This window comes from Venturia canescens, chromosome 11 (assembly GCF_019457755.1).
Source record: "Venturia canescens isolate UGA chromosome 11, ASM1945775v1, whole genome shotgun sequence".
Taxonomy (NCBI): domain Eukaryota; kingdom Metazoa; phylum Arthropoda; class Insecta; order Hymenoptera; family Ichneumonidae; genus Venturia; species Venturia canescens.
The window spans coordinates 12,332,076-12,347,242 of NC_057431.1; the positions used below are offsets into that span (position 1 = coordinate 12,332,076).

Below are 15,167 nucleotides of genomic sequence, written 5' to 3' on the forward strand. Positions count from 1 at the left end.
TTTTGATAAATTTTGAAACCACGGTGTAATTCAACACATTCGAAAAACGAATGTGGCAAATTCATGAATGTTTCAGGCTCGTGCAATTTTTTTTCAGGAATGACTGATTTATTAAAAAAAAAAAACAAAACATTATATACAAGGGAAATAATCGCAATCGACATATTTTTGCTGATTCAACAGGTTGGTTCATTTTATTTTATTATTACCAGTAATAGAAATCAACACATAGTACCGATAGTGAATTACCTTTGGACACATTTTTTGTTAATTGTGGAAAAAAACTTCCCATCCTCTTACAAGAATATAAATTGGACCGTGAAACATCCCTCGATTAAGTTCTAATAGTTACGAAGCAAAACACAGATCGTAATAGTTAATAAGCAATACAGGTATTGGTAATACTAGCGAATGAAAATAATCTTAAGCTGGTAAGAATGAAGAATGAAAAAAAAACTTCACTGTTTCTCTTTCAAGAAGAACCATGTTACTTGTTTATATTTCGTGGTTGGAGGCGCATTCTTTCAGGGCTGCAATTACCGGTTCACGGATATTTATGGTTGACTTTTATGTGAATCCATTTACATTTAATCTGTGTTTTCCTTAACCAAAATCGTCACAGGAAATTTGTGTTTCCGACTATGTGGAGCACATACATATGTAGATGGTGTAGATCTTCATGGTATGTGTATTTATTGTATACATATCCCAAGAATTCGCCCTCTGACTAGGAATTCCATTCATATTTCTTTAAGCTCGGAAAATTTCATAACACTTTTTAGCGGGAGTGATTTCTTATGTCCGAATTTTTTATATGCCGAAACAATGTCAATTTTTCGAGTCAGTCCAAGATCAATGTTTCAGAGACATTCAAAGAGTATCTGAAAATAGCCAAATGGTTACGTGGCATTTCTCAATTCTCGATGCACGGGGAAAAAATCATAAACGATCATGATATTTTTAGTAGAATCAATTTTTTTCCCCCGTATATTGGAAATCAAGAAAAAACAGCCGCGTATCTAATTGGCTATTTTCAGATACTCTTCAAATGTGTCTGAAACATTGATCTCGTATCGACTCAAAAAATTGACACATTTTCGTAATATAAAGAAGTCAAAAATAAAAAATCACTTCGGCTAAAAGAAGAAAAATGATTAGAATTCCTGGACAAAGACCAAATTCTTCGCGGTATACGTATGTGCTTCGCATAGTAGTAAACACAAATGTCCCGTATCGATTTTGGTTGGGGAAAATGGTGATTTAAGTGTTAATGGAATTCACGTGCATCCAAAGCCAACCATAAATGTCCGAGAGCCGATTATTGCAATTCTGAAAGAACACGCCTTGAACCACGAAATACAAGCAAGTGACATTGTGGAGGCAGTCTTCGACGAGTGAGTTTCAAAATGATATATTTCAAATTCCTGTTTTTTGAAAACTATGGAGTCTTTTGCAACTTTTTGCAATTATCTTTTGCAACTTTTTTCCTCCTTGATAATTTCAGTTGTATTTCGAAATTCTCAAGTTTTGAGGTTTTTTCTAGAGATGCTTTTTTTTTTAAAGTTCTTATAAAAAAAATGTAGAGGGGAAAATTTCGTCAAGTTGTATGTTATTACGAATCGAGATTAGGAGATATACTCTCGTTCAAAAATTTGGGTTCACCCATCGAAATTTCTACCCACGCTAAAAGTTCGATAATTCGGTCAAAAATCAACAGAATCGAATTTAATAAATGTCATTTCAAGGAGAACAAATTGAGCTTCCATTTTCCGCTTCTTGAATTTTTTCACGAATTATTTTTAACTGGCATGCGCTTTAGAACAGCGCCGTTTTTTAACAAATTTTTGGCCTTTGTAAACGGGCTGCCAATGTAGTAGAAATTTTTATCTCTATTTTTCTCAATGACAGCTTAGAAGGGGATGGAAAAATCTTCATTTTTGTTTTTTTTTTTAAATATCGTATGATTTTTTTTCGCTCGGTTATCCTAATTTTAGCTGAAAGCGAGGAGTTGTAAAAATTGTGGCACATTTCGAAAACTTTGGGAGTTCCGAGGAAATGTCAAGAGGGTGTAAAGTCGTGTCGCATATAATAAACTTGTTCTAATTATTTTAGATTTTTTTTGAAAATTTTTTTTCGATCTTTTTGATCAGGTTTTGACTGACAGTAACTCGAGAATTATGGAGGTTGGGATAAATCTTCGAGAAGGAAAAAAATGTTCATTCTATAATTTTGAACTCACTGACATTTAAAAAAAAATTTTTTCGATTTTTTCCAACGTCATTTTTTGTCACGTCATGGTAGGAAAACAATCAACAATTGTTTTTGGATGGAAGCTCAAGATTAATTCCCACAGATAATAGTGTAGCATTTAACAAAATAATTATAGATTTCCGGAAATTATTGGAGTGATGAGTCGGAAAGCAGCGCATCAAATTATAAATCGACAAAGATTAATCATTCGGCTGCCCATTCCCGATTCAATGAGGGATCTCGGAACTATGCTCCAAGATTGGACTGTTTCTAGAAATATATATAAGGGCCATTTTACAGCTGATGATGGCTCCATTGGCATTGTGTTTTATGATGATGATATGCCTCAGCACTTTAATCTTGCCACGGAACTCCATATAGATGGAACTTTTAAGGCAATTTAAAAATGGACAATCTATGAGAAATACATTTAATTTATATTGATTACAAAATGTAATTCATCACTTGAAATTTTAATATTTTCAGTGTGTTCCAAGGTCACTAAGAGCCTGTCAATTACTTTTAATACATATAAGACGAGCTGATATTGTAAGCGAATGATTGTAATGAATATGCATAAATATTCTATAGGAAATTAGCAACTAATCATCGGTTGATGATTTTTAAAGGGTTTTCCAGTGATATTCGTGCTATGTGAGAGGAGGACGGCGAGTTTTTATAAAGCGATGTGGGATTTTATAAAAATCAAGGCACCTGGGCTGGTTGATCACTTAAATGTCATAAATTCAGACTATGAACGGGCAATCCTTTCAGCTAGTCACTCGGCTTTTGGTGAAAGAATTCACATAAGAGGCTGCTGGTTCCATTTTATCTGAGTAACAATTTGAATAAAAAAACTATGAGAGATTTAGAATATTGATATTTGGAAATTGTGAAATGATAATTATTAAAATCTCATTACATCGTTCTGAAGGCAGTAACGAAGAAATGGAAAAAGTTGCGCCTACCAAGGAACGAAGACGGGAACAGTGTTCTTCAAAAAGCATGGGCGATCGCTTTATTGCCCGCTGAGAATTTTGCAGGAGCAATCCAAATTATTTCAGACAGTGCAAGGCAACTCCAATTGGATCGCGCAAAAATAAATTCTTTTATTGCTTACTTGAAAGGGTTTTGGTTACGCCAAGCAAATATCGTTTCTGTCTACGGTTCGGCTGTTCGCACTAACAATATAAGCGAGGCGTGCCATCGTCACCTAGTAAGAAGATTGGGTGGCATCCATCCACCGCTCTCAACTTTTATACGTATGTTTTTACTTGAAATTATTCTCCCTTCAAGTTTTGCAGAAAGATAACCACATTATTCCCATATGCAGCTCTACTTGTCAAATATATGAAAAAGATCAGCATTGATTGGCAAGAATTAAATGCAGGCATAATTCATAATCGTCGACGACAGGATGTCCAACGACCCAGAGATCGTCATATCAGTCATCAGCAAGAATTACTGCTAAGCAATCGGTAAATATAGTTCAAATACATGAAATAGTTTTTCGGAACAACTGTAAATTTTAAAATCAAAAATGTTATCATGCTTGCAGTATTAGCATCTTAGATTTTCTTACAATCAGTGTGCCACGTACAGAACGAGAGGAACTCGACGTGGATTTAAATTTGCAAGAAGGTAAATGTTATTCATCGACTACAAATATTTTTTTATTCATAATATAATATAATACGAGAACCCGTGGCAGTGGCTCGAAAAATGTTGCGGAAAATATGGCCAGCATAAGCATCGCCACACTCTTGTATGATAAAATATGACGGTGTACGGTTATTTCTTTCAAATCTCTCACAGAGGAACAAGTACGGTAATGAATACTAATACGCCAAGGATACTTTTTATTTTAATAAAAATTTTTTTCTTTCCCATTGGTAATTTTATGAATTTTATTTCTTTTGGGCCCAATGTAGATGATGAAATTAATGAAATAGAAGATGAATTAATGGATGAAAACTTGATCGGTCCTGTAGAACAGGACGATAGAAATGAACCGAGAGTGAATAATATTCTCCCCGGTAAATAAATATTGTTAGTTATTGGGGTGAAGAAAATTGAAACAGTTGATAGAATTAACAAAAAAAATAATCAATGAATTATGAGAAAAATGGGATAAACACGATATGATGAAGAAATTTTACCTCAAAGAGAAATGTTGTGTTTTACTTTGTCTACTAACGTTATATGTTTGTACTGTTTTTATAATTTTTTCCATAATTACGCCGACAACCACGAGTACGTAGAGCTCGTCAAGAAATTGCAGCCATTCCGGGTCCACCTCGTCGCCGTGGACGACCACGGCGAGGAATTCTGGTTCCACCATTGGAACAGCTGCCGCAGCCACTTCAACAAGAGCAGGAGCCACACGCGAGGAACGACCAGTTAACCAGCAACTACCGCAACTACCAGAGGATCAGTTGGAACATGTTGGAGATGCGGTGCTGGAAAGAGAACAACCAGGCAGGGGTGGGCAGCAGTCGATTTCAAAATATGAAAAAATACTATTAGTTGAAATTTAAAAAACAATCTGAGTTCAAAACTTAATCTAATTGTTTCTGTGACTGCACTGACTTCCTGTTTATGTATTCGTAATATCTCCCAGCGTGTTTACGACAGGCACTCTTTCTTAATACACAATTGTACCATTTACATGGGAGCCAATGGAGACTGTGGCGAACACGCTTTTTTTGGAAGATCACTAAAGCCAGAACATAACCGCGCATTTGTCATTGCCGTTCGAATTCTTATATTCAATTCATATTACATGGAAATATAGAAGAAGATGATGCACGACCTCGGATAGATCCCAAGCAAGATTTGTCTGAACGCACCCGCAAATATAGTGTATCTTCCCTGCGCCCATCGGGTCGAGGAGGCTCTTTTAAATGGCGAAGAGTATCCTCAATTTCTGAGATGCCCTCTCTGTCGAGGACATGTGCAAAATACTGTACAGGTTTATACTTAAGTAAGTTAATGTTGAATAAAACAATTGATTTTTCTATTTATGGTATATAGCAGACGTTGATATGTATCCTGATGGTTCCAACTTTTTATTGCTATACTTGGAATCGAGACCATATTTTTCGATGTTTTTTAGAAAAGGAATCATTTATTGCTGCTGTTTTTCTACACAAGAAATTATTTGTTGCTAGAATCTGTTATTTTTTAATTCGCAGAAAGTTACTTCCGGACTGCATCCAAAAGAAGAGAAAAAAAGTTCAAGGGAAAGATAGGCCAGAGTCTCTCGAAGCCTTAAGATTGGGCTAAGCTACAAATGGCAGGAAGAAAGAGAAACATCTCGTATATCGACGATCCAGATTTCACCCCCACTATTTTTCTCCGCCATCTGCTCCGTACCTTTTTTTCCGACGCCATTTTATTTCAATTTGTTCGATAAACCTTGTTCTTCTTGAAAGAGAAACAGTGAAGTTTTTTTTTCATTCTTCATTCTTACCAGCTTAAGATTATTTTCATTCGCTAATATTACCAATACCTGTATTGCTTATTAACTATTACGATCTGTGTTTTGCTTCGTAACTATTAGAACTTAATCGAGGGATGTTTCACGGTCCAATTTATATTCTTGTAAGAGGATGGGAAGTTTTTTTCCACAATTAACAAAAAATGTGTGCAAAGGTAATTCACTATCGGTACTATGTGTTGATTTCTATTACTGGTAATAATAAAATAAAATGAACCAACCTGTTGAATCAGCAAAAATATGTCGATTGCGATTATTTTCCTTGTATATAATGTTTTGTTTTTTTTTTTTTAATAAATCAGTCATTCCTGAAAAAAAAATTGCACGAGCCTGAAACATTCATGAATTTGCCACATTCGTTTTTCGAATGTGTTGAATTACACCGTGGTTTCAAAATTTATCAAAAGCATTTATAAACGAGTGCTTCGAAACGAATCCCCTTTAAAAATGTATTCGGACACAACCACGATACTCGGGGCTGTGTCTGAAGGCTCCCTGCTGCGTTTAAGTTTTAAAAAGTCAGTTAGTATTTCCAATATTTCTTTCTATCAAACAAAAACTTACATATTTTATTCCTATAAATAAAGAAAAAGTTTCAACAGAATAACATTTAGACACGACGCCGTGATCGAGACGATGTAATCATTCGGGTTACCAGTATACAAAATTTTATTCCCTCTACTATATCGGCAAAAGATAATGTATTCGTCGAATATAGCAGCGCGACGTGATTGTCGATTATTTCATGTGAGTAAAATTTTATCAAAATGAAGTTGTACAGGAGTAGCGATGAAAAAACATAGTTTTATCGGAATAGAGATTTTTTTTGCAAATAATTAAGCAGAGATTTGTATACGAATAGAAATTACTCAACATAAAGATAATTTAAAAAAGATGATCTAACATAGAAATGTTCAAGATAGAGTTATTTCCCAAGTCAGTTTAATTAGTCATACAGTTATTCCCAGAGGAGATATTTATAAATAGAGATTATTCCAATAGACTAATTACCGATAGAGTTGATTGAAAATAAAGAAATGAAACATAGAGCGGTTGTGCTGCCGCTCAGTGGTAACGGGCCCAGCTCTCACCCAGTGAGCCCGGGTTCAATTCCCGCCGCCAACACCAATGGATTTTTCTAAGTGTCCCAAGCTGTACTCTCTGTGGTTCGGAATCCACGTAAAAAAGTAGGTCCACAGCGTGTGTGTAGTGGAGAAAAAACAAAAACAGTGGGAACAAAAAGAAATAGTGGAAATAAATAAAAAATATAGAGGAAATACAAGAAGCACACCATGTAAAAACCCGACAAGGGTATGCATGAAAAACTCCACTACTACTACTACTACTACTACTACTACTACTACTAGAATATTGAATTAATACGAGGAAACGCGGAAACTATGTTCACAGATTGATTTATTGTGTTAAATTATTGATCAGTGTTCTCGCGAAGTTTTTCGTATTTTACGTATTTTAAAAAATGAGTTGAGCGAGAATTCTATAGCTATATTCTTTCAACGTAATGTAACGAGATATTCCTTTCCACTGAAACGATTTGCAGTGCAACGAACATCTGATGGAGAACTACAATCTATTTTTGTTCATCTTCAGAAATGTTATTATCCTTTCTCCTTCTCATGTGATCCATATTGATGTTATCATGTACCTTCCAGAAATGTTATAGAACACAAAATGACATGACTTAGACTTGGAATCGTTGAAAAAATCGAGAATACCTGTCTCACCCCGTAGAAAAATAATTCATGTATCAACAGATTCAAATATGCATAGAAATCTCCTTTTATATTTATCAAGATTTTTTTTTATTAAGGCTCGAGCCCTTTGTAAGATTTTAAATTTCATAATGAGTGAGGCTTGTGTCTTCAGAGGAAGAAGGAATATTGTCATGTCCCGCGTTTAGTTATCATTAAACGCGAGACTTGACGACGATTCCTCTCAACTTTAAAATATTTCTTTTATTAAAACTGCTAGAACGTTCTTGATTCGGTCAATACGCGCGATGCCTCGTGCCTTAGCAATTCGAACAAGCCGCTTGGAATCCGCCGATTCGGCATCGCCTGATCGCGACCTCCAAGGTGGCTCGTGGATACCCTTAGTAACGACTAAAAATCCCGTCACGACGATCGCTTACGAGCTCTCGTCGCCGTGGCGAGGATTTTTGTACATCAGTTGCGTTTGCTCGCTCTAGACTGTCGGTCGTCCCCGTGGATAACTCCGTAACTCACTCAGCTAGCTCGCGGTGGGGTAATAAATCCTGGCACAATTATACAGGCGAACCACACACATAAGTCTGGGTTTCGTCAACAAACGTGAAGTGACGCATTGCCTCTTGACTCACGAACGTTCTATGTCCGAGTCCCACGACTCATTAGTGCTAAAATTCCAAATCTTCTCGTTTGACTTTGTGTATGTGTGTATGTGTGCGCGGGCGTGTGTGTTAGGCCGCGCGTTAATTGTAGCGTGGTCCTGTTTTTTGTGTGTGGGCGGAAGAATCGTTTCCGCCGGAATTGAAGTAAGTTTTATCATCGAAATTATAACGTTGTACCATCCATTTTCTGTATCACCCAAATTGTCAATAGCCTTAACTTTCTACGACTAATAAAAACCGATTTGTTCCAACTTTTGTGTAGAATTCCCTTTTGAGCGATCCCGTCATCCTATTTCGGGGCCCGTACGCCGGGACCACATAGCCCTTAATAAATTCGCCAATTATCTCGATCAGTTCTAGTACAAAAATCCTACACTCTGTGTAGGTTGGTGGCAGCTCGACCGTCTCTAACGTTCGTCCCTTCTGGACGTAACAATATAAAAAAAGTATGAAATTAAAAATTAAAATATCCATCTTTTGGGCTTTGCCATGAGCTTTGTTAGGGAACCTGCATTAACTACTCCTCGGAGAAGCGTGCCGAGCCATACCGCTGGACTCGGCAAAATTAGTAATGAAATCAACGTAATTGAGAGAAGTAGGGCATTTATCAACAGAATACACCCTCACAAAAAGTATCAGCTGAGAAAAAAAAATGTTGAAAACATTTTCTTCGTATTAAAAAAAAAAAAAAAAAATTTCGGGCAAATTTTTTTGTTCAGATTTTTATCAGAACTAGCTCAGACGCGCGCTAAGCTCGTGTTCTAGCAGGTTTTTCTAAACAAATATATCATGTTTGTCAATTTGTTAACGAATAAATATTTAACCGAATTTACACCAGGTGATTTTGATAAGAATGCTCGTATAATTTCAATCAATAAATGCTGCTTTCTAATGTATTTTCATTTTCCTTTAGTCAAATTTCTGACAAAGTAATTTAAATAAATCAACTCATTAATTGCATCCAACTGCCTGTACATCAAATAAGCTCTGGATAAAATGTAAGATTAGGATTGTATAAGGAAACCATTAGAGATAATTTTATAATGCATACTATGAAAATTAGAATTAATATGTAGTTGTTTTAATATTTAAAAACGATTTTATTCCGTTTAGCTATACTTTTCAGACACTTTAAAAATCGAAAAATAACTTCATTATGATGACTAAATGTTGGTTTTTTCTTACGTTCTTGTCATTTCCGAATAAGCGTATGGAATTTTACAAATTAATAAGGATCACGCATTTTCTAACATGTCTTATGTTTATTCAGAATTTTGGAATCACCAATTACTAAAATTCTAATCGAATCCAGTAAAAAATTGGGAACTGAGATACTATGTTTGAAGTACTCTTTAAGCAACAGTAGCCAATCTATTTATAAAATAACCTTTCTTATCTATATGTAAGTGTACGAAAATCAAATAAAATGAATATCTACAAATCATGCTGACGTTTGAAACGTTTAGTGTAGTATTTATATATAAAAGGTTGCGACCTTAGTTTTAAATGATTTTTTGTATTTGCATTTTCAATAAAATAATTTTAAAATATACAAATAAATGAAATCATTTTCTGATCTCATTTATAAAAAAAAATTAGATCATTTGCTATAAGCCAAGTAGAGTGAATGAATTAGGGTTCCTATAGGAATTCATTCGTGTACACTTTCAACCCTAATCACTCACACTTTTTCCGGAAAATTTCCTCGTAATATAAAATTTCGTATAACACGCGTACGAAAAACTTTTTCGTCCTAGTGTTATAATGTACTATTAATATTGTCATTATTTAAGACAAATTATTTGTAAATACTTTTTGGGGAGTCGCAGTAATATTAATCATTTGTTCGGGCTTCATTGTCATTCCCGCAGATTCTATAATTGCAGCCCCATTCGCAACGTGTAGGTCTGTATAGTTGTCGCTTTTTAATATTCCGGTCACTTCAACTGCCTGCCCTTTCTTAAAAGCTGAATTCATTTCAGACCAGGCGGTGATGCACACCTTCAGTTTCTCTTTTCCGTCAGTCACCGCTCCTATTCCGAATGTGGCTTGGCTACTTTTATGACGTATTTGCTCGAAAGTGGATTTAATCCAACCTTTAATTTCTGAAAAAAAATTCAAAAGTACATGAGTCACAAAAACAATATATCTATACTTTTATATTATTCAATCAATAATTATTCTAATTATTTCAATGTTAATTAGCTTACTTATCTTTTTGCCCTCCATTTCTCCAATATTTTTCCATTCTGTTTCCATCGTTTTGTCTTGTCCACCCTCATTGCTTTCGTACCACCCTTTCTCTATAATTTCCGTGGATTGTTTGATCGAGAGTTCGAAGTCAACATTCCCAAGATTGTATTTTGGTTTAATTTTTTTTGCCGCAACTCTGTCCAGGTGGATGATCTGAAAAATATATTTGGAAATAAGTAAACTTAATTTACATCACAATACTGTTATTCCATTGTCTTATTAATATTTTCATACAAACGTGACAAGAATGAACGACATACAGTTCCGTTCGGATCTTCATCATAAGGTGTCCAACAACAAATCGATCACGTACCATCGATTATGCAAAACGAGGTACAGGAACAAGGCTGAGACTCACCTCACCACACCACTCAACACGAAGTGGCACGAGAAACGAAATATACATGCGACCGCGTTCTCAAAACTCAAAAAAACGGCAATATTTTATCCCCGTCGGATGATGAAGAGGATAGAAGTGAGGAACAAGGTATGCAGTGGAAACGAAATTTATTATACCCAAACTCTTCGACTCCTATTCTCAAGTAATATAAACTCAACAATTTATAGATGCCAACATGAGAAGCGAGGAAGACAGCGAGGGTGAAAATGACGAAGATAATGAGAATGATACTGAGGACAACAGTGGAGATTCCGACACCTGAATTGTTTGCATACGAAAATAAATTTTAAAAACGTCGAAAAAGTGCCTACAATTTTTTTTCTTAATAGGGGAAATATGCGTACGTTCTCGTCGTATGGCATACCTATAGCACTGCACTGCCAGTATGGCTTTATTTTTCGCAAATATGGTTTGACATTAACTTTCGAAAAATTTAAATGCAATCGTTTAAACATTTTTTTTTTTTACATTGAAACTCGAGTGTGATATATTACGGATCCATGGTCAAAGTATAACACATTTTTTTAGGTATATTCGTGTTGCCACTGAAGAAATACGACAACACCATACTTTAATAAATAATTTTACATTTCATAAATATTTATCTCAAAATCAGCTGATAAATAACCGTTTTTGAGGTACGGCACCATACTTTGACTTTATTAAAAGTATGGCAGGTTTTTCATTTTGTTTCAAGGCATTATAAGCTATCCACGATTCAAGTGCCATACTGTAGAAAATCGGTTTGTTTAAATAAAAAAATTACACCTTTGCGGTTGTATGGCAACTACTTAAAACCGTCATACAGGTATGGCATTAGAAATTTCGTGAATATTTACTTGAGGGTTGTCGTTTAAAAAAAAAATCAGCCTGTGCAGTATGATTAAAAAAACAATACTTCATTAACGAGATCTAATTAGTATGGCGGGCCATTAGCACCACCAAAAAAGTATGGCATTATGCTAGCGCCCACTTTATTTTTTATGAACTCCAAGAATATGTCTGAGTTTTTGTGTCCCGATTTGTTTGAAAACCGTAATTTTTCTGATAAAATTGTTTAATTATTCTGCAATAATGCCCCAACGGTGAACCCTAGGATTGTCATTTTCACTTCTCGGATTGCCTAAATCGACCTTCTAAGGATCGCCATACAGGGGTAAATATTCGATATCGCTGCACCAGCGATAATCGGACTGAATTTTTTTTCCTGTTTCCTAATAACTTGGTTAAACCATGGCCAGTCATATTAAGCAGGCGCATGGTCTTAAAAAAAAAATTATTTTTTCAGTTGTTTTACAAATTTGACAAAGTTTACAAATTTTGTTCGACAAATTTTGTGTGTGCGCGTGCGCGTGGGTGTGTGTGTGTGTGTGTGTATCAGGAACTGTCGGGTTTGTTTGCACTTCATTGACGATGATGAGACTATCATTTGAGTGGCTACATCGCCGATTTCCTTTTCCGTCGTGCACATCCATCCCACAGTTTTGGTTTATTTGGGTTTGTTCGGTTGTTTGCGTTTGTTCGGATTGTTCGGGTCATGATTGCAGAGTTGGAGGACGAGTGGAAGTGAGACTGAGAGTCAAATATGTGTTAAATATAATAATAATAAGAATAATAATGTTTTCTACCTAAAAAACGTCATGCGCCTACATAAAAAACCTTTTTACATTGATCACAGGTCATAAAAAAGACGTAAAAAAAATTTCAGCCCGATTTTCGCTGGTGCCGCGATATCGAATATTTACCTTCATGTCAAGGATTTTATGACGGCCAAAATTTGAATTTGCGGGAGAAACTTACAACCTCCATCTTTTTAAGCCATATAGACCCAAACAGTTGTTACATAGTGTTTATATGAAAACGCATAATAAAGTGACTGAATTATGCAGAGGATGTAAGTATAATGAAATGTGCAACATTGCTTGAGCCTACTGTAATAAACATTTTATTTATAGAATAACGTTTATAAAATAAGATTTCTTCTTTAAAAAACCGTTACTATTTTTCCATAAATACTTTATTCCTTTCGCTGCTTGCTCCACACTTGAAAAAGATCTATCTCAACGACGCTAGAACAGTGAAGTAGGATAACGAAGTTTGAAGTATCTGCATTATGAAGTACATTAATTGAAAGAAACATAACAATCAATCTTGAAGATGAAAATATCAATAACAAACCGAGCCAAAATTCTCCATGGAGAGATCATAGAAATTGTATGCGGTGATTTTCAATGGCTCCCTTGCACCCGCCATAATGATTTTCAGTAGACTCCTGCTTCTAGAAGAAAATCCATGCCATCCTGAGTAGTAACTATAAAAGTTCACCCCGTATTATTTCAAAAAATATCTTTCACGAATAAATCATAATTCGTGAAATAATTTTAAAAGTAAAGAAACATCTTACACGGATTCTCTGAAACGAACACTAGAATCAATAAGTTTTTGACCGGGCCAGCTATTAAAGAAGAGATGAAAAAATTGGGCAGCATTGAATTGTATGATCCTATACATTTCATCGTACTGTCCTAGTTTTAATAAGAGCTGTAAAAATAAACCACTTATTCCTACTAAACAGACTGTTGTAATTTATTTTAAAAAGTATACATACCTGAACTAGGGAGACACTTAAAAGAACCATGACAATAACCAGCTCAAAGAGCAATGAGCTAGAAAAGCTCGATGCTATGAGTTTAGCTAAACTTCATCCATACAGATATGAAAAATAAATGAGTAGCGGCAAAAAAATTACGTTCCAACAAAAATTTGTATTTCATTTATGGGACGTCTTACTCGATAGCATCCTGATGTTTTCTGATGCAGCACTTAAGCTCTTCATAAAAGTCATCCTCTGCCAGCGGAATGTTTAGATCAAATTTCGCCCAGTTTATTTTTTCTGATGTTTTTTCTATCTTTTCACTATATAATCATTGGATAATGGGAAAAAGTATACGACGTGTTGTGAAAAAAATTATTTGCTGTATAAAATAACAGACGACAGGGCTGTCAATCCCCCGAGACTCTACCGAGTCTCTTGATTACCTTACGATTGCAAGTAGGCCACAGACATGGTGAATGTATGTGAAAAACATTGCATCTACGGATACTACAGTGCATATTGTTAGGACCGTACCAAAATAAGTATGCAATGCAATCCACCAAAAATATGTTTCAGAATCTACGAAGTATTCGGTTTGATACAAATAAGTTCGTTGTCGACTAGTGTTCAGAGGTAGAACAACATTTAAAATTGAAGGCATCATCGGTATGAGTAAATAAATAATCAACGATCCAAATAAAAAAGCTGTTGACAGAAAACAGAGGAAGGAATGTACAGTTTGTTGTATTAATGATCGTTGATTCATAAAACAACTATGATGTTGTACCCACATGAGTATATGATAGAGATTTTTCTACTCCCTTCAGCAAATGTTTTAAGTTTTGCAAGTTCAATTTCGTTATTTAAAGTCGCCCAATCATTTAGCATGTGATCAGCAACTAAACGTATCTAAAAAACATGAAATAGACACTAATAGAAGCAAAAAAATTGTGTTCCTTTTCAAATAGCATGAAGTATTTTTCCGATAGACGAACGAATTTTCAAATTACTTCACGAAAAGGATTCTTTATGGTTTCAAACTCCTTATTGACAAATAATCAGCCAAATGAATAATAGCCGATAAATTATCTACTTTAAAAATTACCTTACCTTGCGTCGATTTATCATGCAGTTGACAGATTTTATAACAGCTATTAATTGCACACCTACGGGCGTGAAACATTCAATCATAATATCAACGTCACCCCATGATTCGAACATCTTAATCACCTAAACAATCAAATATTCGTTTCACTCGGATGAAAAAAAAGTTTTAGCGTAGATGATTGTACTACCTGTGGGAGTATTACACTGAAAATAGATAAATGAACAAGGAACTGATGCACGTGATTCCTTATAGACGTTTGATAAGGCCACTGCCCAATAATTATTAAAAGTTTCGAATTATATCGATAGTATGGATTGCGAGCCAAGTCCATATTACTCATGGAAATGCGGAGTTCAGAGAACATTTCCTATCAAAGTAAAATCAAGACTGCATTGATAGTCAATTCTCAAAATTCTCTTCACCCATTCTGTAAGCCCCCTCGCATTATCATGCGGTTGAGCTCGCCACTATACTCGTTAAGAATTCTTTTGTTCATATACAGCTACGTATTGATTATCACGAATAGCTGCCGACATGATGTCAAACGAATAATCAAATATTCTCATAGAAGGCGAGACTGAGGTTTATGAATATACCCCGCTGTAATTATATTGCGTGCTGTTTCCGAGAAGATCACAATTGAAAAATCGTGGATGGCGATAATAAAGAGAA

General features: G+C 35.1%; 1 protein-coding gene and 1 long non-coding RNA gene across 2 annotated transcripts; one reads left to right on the forward strand and one right to left on the reverse strand.

Annotated features, from left to right (window-relative positions):
• The first annotated feature begins 7,715 nt into the window (after positions 1–7,715).
• On the forward strand, positions 7,716–12,580 carry LOC122418268 (uncharacterized). The gene is made up of 3 exons (XR_006262480.1): positions 7,716–8,282; positions 10,638–10,878; positions 10,959–12,580. It is a non-coding gene; the product is annotated as an uncharacterized lncRNA (long non-coding RNA).
• On the reverse strand, positions 12,543–14,826 carry LOC122418266 (odorant receptor 13a-like). The gene is made up of 9 exons (XM_043432400.1): positions 14,683–14,826; positions 14,498–14,617; positions 14,179–14,296; positions 13,831–14,092; positions 13,582–13,707; positions 13,400–13,490; positions 13,196–13,332; positions 12,970–13,102; positions 12,543–12,897 (listed from the first exon to the last, which is right to left on the reverse strand). Exons 1-9 carry the CDS (start codon positions 14,824–14,826, stop codon positions 12,847–12,849), a joined length of 1,182 nt encoding a protein of 393 aa, XP_043288335.1. The 3' UTR covers positions 12,543–12,846.
• Between the last annotated feature and the right edge of the window lie 341 nt (positions 14,827–15,167).